This window comes from Salvia splendens, chromosome 1, assembly GCF_004379255.2.
Source record: "Salvia splendens isolate huo1 chromosome 1, SspV2, whole genome shotgun sequence".
Lineage (NCBI taxonomy): Eukaryota > Viridiplantae > Streptophyta > Magnoliopsida > Lamiales > Lamiaceae > Salvia > Salvia splendens.
The window spans coordinates 14,231,096-14,237,458 of NC_056032.1; the positions used below are offsets into that span (position 1 = coordinate 14,231,096).

Here is a 6,363-nt window from a genome sequence, read left to right on the forward strand (position 1 = left end):
TATGGAACGTTTCTATCTTGGTAAGCAAGTAAAGAATTCATTATAAAATATTTTCACAATCCCCTAATTTAGGTGATTGATTATTCCCTCCTCTAATTGATCTCATCTATCTTCCACAATATATTGTTTTGTGTGTTAATTGGAGAGAGAAAATAATATTATATTTATATTAATGTGAGAGAATACTTTTTTTTAGAATGAAAATAAGTATAACATCTTTTACTCCCTCCGTCCCTCAATATGTATCCCACTTTGACCTGATACGGGATTTAAGAAATACTAGGAAAGTGTGTCGAAAAAGTTAGTGTTATGTGGGTCCTACTTTTATATAATATTGAAATTGAGACCGTGGAATGTGGTGTCCATTATCAAAATTAGTAAAAATAAAGTGAGACAATTAATAAGGTACAAACCAATATGAAAAACTGAAACACATAATTAAATATGAAGAGAGTATAAAATAAATTTTTGAATAAAATGTGTTCATCTACTTGAATGAAAGAGAGTGTTTTTTTTCTATCATCGCATACTTTGCCAAAAATACTTTTGTATCTATTTCGCCAAAAACTATCAAATATAGGAGTAGTACTCTGTAGTATCAAAATAGTAAAATAAGGTAAAAAATACTAAACTTTACTCTTAATTTTTCCATCTATTCTCACAAAGTTGAAAATCTATTTTAACGTCTAGGTTTTACAATACGCATATCTATTTGGGAAAATAGTTAGCATTTGCACACTCGAGAACCCCACGTCGACCTCTCCCTACAGTCACGTCGCTGCAATTCGTCCAATTGTGACCGCCATCCACTTCTCCACTCCTTTTCCTAAAAAAATTTAAAAAACATTAGTATATTTGCTGATTACATGGAAGAAATATCTGAAAACAAATCAATGTGGTCTGAGAATTAATTTGCCAGTATATTAAAAACGCAAGTTCGGATCAATATCTCAACTTTGTTCTTCTTTTACTTTTCTTTCTTTATTCTCTAACTCATAAAAGAATGTAGTAGTAGGAATTAAGGGAGGGGTACCTGATGTTTCCTTGGAGGAGAAGAAAAACCACCGCCGAAGGCTAATTCTGTGTCGTAACGAGCTCTAGTCTGCGGATTAGACAGCGTTTCGTAGGCCTCGTGTACCATGATAAATCTCCTCGTGTACTCCTCCACTCTTCCCGGTGGGGAAACGTCGGGATGGTACTTTCTTGCCATTTGTTTGTAAGCTTTTTTAATGTCGGAAAAGTTGCTCACGTTCTCTGCAATTCCCAGCAGTTCGTACATTGTTTCCTTGGTTTGGGCGGGAGCGTACAACGCAGATATTTGGGCCGTGGAGCAGGGCCTCGGGCCCCCGAATCGGTTTCGGGTTCGGATTCGCTGCGAGCTGAAGGAGATCTTTTGGGGGAATCGTATTCCGGGACCGGGGGAGTGTTTGGGTTTTGAGTGAATGCAGACCGTTGGATTGGTGTTTGAGATAATAATTGTCGAACTCATTTTTCTCTCTTTTTTTTTGTTATCAAGTGTTTTGATATTTTTATAGTACTAATATTCATTGATTTTGGGAAGTATTTATAGGAGTAAGAGTAATCGCAGCCCGGCCCAGCCCGGGCAGGGCCGGGCCGGGCCTGCATTTATGATGTTTAGAAATTTCTAATTCTATCCCCCCTCCTATTGTTATATTTTCATTATTATCTCTATTAATTCAAGTATGGACCATGTTTATTTATCTCATCTGACAATACACGTTACTCCAGATTTTAGACATAGCATGGGTCACACGTTACAGCCCATTGAATTTCTGATAAAGTCTTATTCAGATTTCAAGCTAATTGAATGCAGGCAAATCGAGTTTAACTTTTATTAATGAAAACTAACATTTAATTTTTGATATTTATTTATTTATCAAAATTAGTGTAGACCGTTGGGAAACAAGACTGGAAGCATGTGATAGTGTTCATTTGTTTGGTGAATATACAGGTATTTTTTAAAATTGATTGAGTCGACACATCAAATTTAGTGTTGTATCTATTTTGAATATTGTGATTAAATGGATTACTTATATTGCATTAAAAATGTCTCATAGTTTTATAGTTATTTAATATTCATCGTCAGTTAATAATCTCATAAGTTGTTAAACTTAAAGAAAATAAAACTTGATTACTATATAGAAAGAATATGTTATGAATTATTCAAATTTGCATTGTTAATATAAAAGCCTAGTTTGTTATTCATACTTAACAGTAATTTCGTTGTGCGATGATAATTCAATCTTAGTGATATACTAACAGTGGTACTTTTTCATATGAGACATCGCAATCTGTAATTACTCTTCAAAATAAATAATCTTAAAGGCTATAGTTGAATATAGTAATTTGGTTGACATTCACATTCTATCGATTAGGTTATCTATAGTTATCCATCCCATTTTATTTGTTATTAAATCATGTGAGTAAGTTTTTTTTTTACTTTTTTTTGGTTGCTTTCTTGTAGGCACACATCAATTAAGTTGGTTTTATTTTATGATTTTTCTATTGACAATTTTAGTTGTCTGATTAATATTTTATTATTGGTGCCTATTTTAATCGGGGAAACTATTTTTTTCTAATCTCCTATAATTAATAATGTAATAAAAGACACATAATTTGATTTGAAGGTTCCCCTGTTTTTTATGGGTAAAAAAGGGTTAGAAAGTAGTTTGAGCTGTTAAAACAAATCAAATAATAATAGTACAACAAATTCAAGTAACTAAGTCAAATGATAAATTTATATCCTAAATTTTAAATTTAATTGAATTAAACTTGTAGATCTTATCTTACATTTTGACAAATTATTTGTAAGTTTTACATCGATTTAACTTAAATATGACATAAGGTTAAATAATTATTATATTAATTTTACCTAATCATTCGGCCGCTTCTAAGAAATTACCCATCCAGCAGATTTTTAAACTTTATCCACCTATCAGATAATGTTAGTTATTGGTCATTCTCAAAATAATTATTAAAAATTCATGTCTTCATCAATCACACTTCACACAACTTTAGTATTTAAACACCGTTTGTCTTTTTAACCAGGTTAACTTTGTATATAAATTTGTAATATGAATGCCACCTTGCAACTCTGTAAATGCAGCCTTCAATTTCATTTTTAGACCTTGAATTTTGTATACTATCATTTGTGACTACTATTCTTTAAAAATATCATCACATTTTTTAACTTTGATTAATATTAGCTAAAAATAAGTTTTTGCACTTTTTTGAGACCAAAAACTCTTAAGCCCTTAAGATATATTTTTTTATCAATTATTAGTAATACTCCCTCCTTTGAAAATTAGAAACATTTAAAATGTCACAAGTTTTAATCAGATTCTATCTGGTAATGTAATTTGATTCCTTAAATTTTAAAATCATTGAGATAATTAAAATTTATTGATATTGTCAGTTATCAATTTATATATTTATATTTTTTTTCAATTATTCTTAAGTCAATATTGCAACTGAATTAATTTTAAAATAAATAAGAAAAAAAATAAAAGTAAATAAATTTAACTAACACAAGAAAATTAATTAAATTATGAAGTCTATTAATAAATTATTCAATCAATGAACATCTTAAATAATAATCCATTAGTATCAGGATTTAGTGAAACAAAAAATTATAAAAGAACCTACTGAAATAAAATGAATTAGTTTAAAGATCTAATGAAACAAAAAAGTTATAAAAGAACCTAATGACTCAGAGATGTGTTTTGCCTAAAATTAAATCGAAAAGTAAAGAAAAGAAAGGAACAAAAGATAAAAAAAAGTAAAAAAAAATTGACAAATAAAAGTTCCCTAAGGACTGAATGATAATTTTGGTCCAAATGAAATTCCAAAAAATGCAAGTCATTCCAACACTTGCATCAAAATTAGAGATATGTGACAACATTTTTAGAGAATAAGAGTCACAACTAGTATTATAGAATAATTCGAAGACAAAATGTAGTTCGCTCAAATACAAATTCATAGAGTTAAAATAGTAGTATTGTGTGTGTGTATCGATTTTTTTACACTGATACCCATTAAGTGTTTGTTCAATGTCTTTTTGTATTAAACGTTAATTGAGATCTACATGTATTCAAATCACAACTGCACATGAATTGACATTTATGCATTAATTCTACATTAATTGAGGTATACAATATTCAAATCACAACCGTATAGGAATTGACATTTATCATTTTTGCTATAGATAGTATGACCAGCAGTGTTCAATTCTGAGGTCATCCGTAACGCTGTCTCTTATCTGTATCTTAACTATCTCATCTCTTTATTATTCATGTGATCCACTGTACTTTTCATCTCATCTCTTAACTAAAAGACGACACCTGCAACCCTCCATCTCTTAACCGTCTCATCCCTTAACTATTCATCCAATTTCATTTTTTATTTTTATTTCCAACAAATTCAATTCATAAAAACACACTTCATTAAATAAAATAAAATTACAACTTAAAATTCTAAAAAAATAAAAAACCACATTAATAAAATCTATAAAAAAATAAAAAATAGTTGTCTAATGGCGATCATGTGCGTCTACTGGTTGCCAAATTTTACCCAAATGTGCTCCATTAGATCCTCCTGGAGTTGGGTGTGGTGTGGGCGGTAGAATCACGTGTCCTTGCCCGAATAGACAACCTTGCGGCGGCTTCCTCCCGATTACGATGGATGTAAGTCCGGGATCGACGTTGAGGCGCCGCGGCTTCCTCCTCCTCCTCCCTACGTCGATCTTCTTCTAGCGATTCTTCCATTATTCGACGCATTTTCTCAAACGGATCCATGAATGGATTAAATTTAGGAGAAGAATAATGTTTTGAGGTGAAAATTAGAGAGGAAAGAGAAATGATTTGAGAAGAATAGATGTGTGTTTGTGTATATAAATGAGAATGAAAGAGGAGTATTTATAGAATAAAAAATTAAAATTAAAATTTCAACGGTAATATTACCGTTTTTTATTTTTTTAAAATTTTTTTTATTAAAATCGAATTTTTAAAAAAAATGATTTATTGCGTCAGCGTGACGACGCCCACACATAGACCGGCGAGTGGGCGTCACGCCTAGCGCCAGCGCTCTGTTAGGGTTTAGTATACTGAAAGACATGTTTCGAGCAAATTCGCACGAATAGGAATCTTGCTTGTATACGGAAAAACTCTACAATCCACTTTTAACCCGATTCAGTATTATTCGAGCAGTTTGCACGAATAGAATCAGTATATTATTACATTGTGTTTACTTTTGCGTTTATAAGATGTTTTATAAACATTTAAATGCATAAGAAGTAAACAAAGCCTAAGTCTTTTGCTTAGTGGACTGGTTGTGGGCGTCGTCCACTTTAAGGTAACTACAGTCGGTTCTATGCAATGCTTTGCAAAAGAAAAAGAAGAATTTCACAACCTAGATAGGCTTTGGCTACCTATCGTGAAAGGTTGCAATGTCAGTCCGATTATTTCTAAGCCTTATTGAAATAAGATGACGATGGTGTGGTATAGCACTGAATGGATCTAACAGCAAGACGTGTCTTTATGCTATCTACTGAAAGATGAGGTCTTGATAAATATTTATTTCTTAATCAATGTACGTTAGCATTGAGCATACGATATTGAGTATCTACTACTTTGACTTACCAAAGGTGCGGGTTTTTCGTCACCCAACGATCCAGGTATATTGGGTAGTGGTGATCATTATCTAGCGGTGCTAGGATTGCTATTATGTTGAATCGTGCGCGAGGTGAGTCTCGTTTGATAATGTCCTCAAGAGGAGCTTGAACAATGTTTTATTATTCGGAAACTGGCCAGTTGGAATTTAATTATTCCATGAATAATAAATAAGTGTTTCTTGCTAAGTCCACTCTTGAAATAAATAAGATGTAAATTAATTAAGTCCATAGCAGACTTTAATTAATTTATGGACATTTCTATCTTAAGCGCAATAAATAAATAATAAACAAAGTGGAAACTCAGATTACTTGTAATTTCAGATTTGGAGAGGGAGTTCAATATTACGTCTGTAGCGGCTGCTCGTAATATTTCAATATAAGCTTGTATTAAATTGTGGGTTCAATTTAATTAGTAAAAAGCTAATTGGGGGAGCCCATATCCAAAGCCTTCCATAGATCCCTGACTGGGCCCAATATGAACTATTATAAATAGGAGAATAAAAGAGAAAGAAAGATTGATGAATTTCATTACAGAATTTTCGTCCCTCTCTCTAATTTGAAGAGGAACGAATTTTTCTTCTTCTTTTCTCCTCCGTGAAAAAGTTCTGTCTTCTTTATTCGAGTCCTAGTGTTTCGATAAGATCAGCCCACCCTGATTTCGAAATACAGTTCGG

At 31.7% G+C, this 6,363-nt stretch overlaps 1 protein-coding gene across 1 annotated transcript; it reads right to left on the reverse strand.

Annotated features, from left to right (window-relative positions):
- Positions 1 to 612: 612 nt before the first annotated feature.
- Positions 613 to 1,541, reverse strand: LOC121796363 (chaperone protein dnaJ 20, chloroplastic-like). Its single transcript, XM_042195222.1, has 2 exons — positions 1,034 to 1,541; positions 613 to 826 (listed from the first exon to the last, which is right to left on the reverse strand). The coding sequence occupies exons 1-2, from the start codon at positions 1,487 to 1,489 to the stop codon at positions 725 to 727; spliced, it is 558 nt and encodes a 185-aa protein (XP_042051156.1). The 5' UTR covers positions 1,490 to 1,541; the 3' UTR covers positions 613 to 724.
- Between the last annotated feature and the right edge of the window lie 4,822 nt (positions 1,542 to 6,363).

Excerpts from the sequence above, each read along its gene's own strand:
- LOC121796363 (XM_042195222.1), bottom strand. The coding sequence starts at position 1,489 with ATGAGTTCGACAATTATTATCTCAAACACCAATCCAACGGTCTGCATT. Across the intron at positions 827-1,033 it reads CTCCTCCAAGGAAACATCAG|GAAAAGGAGTGGAGAAGTGG; the intron begins GTACCCCTCCCT and ends AAATTTTTTTAG.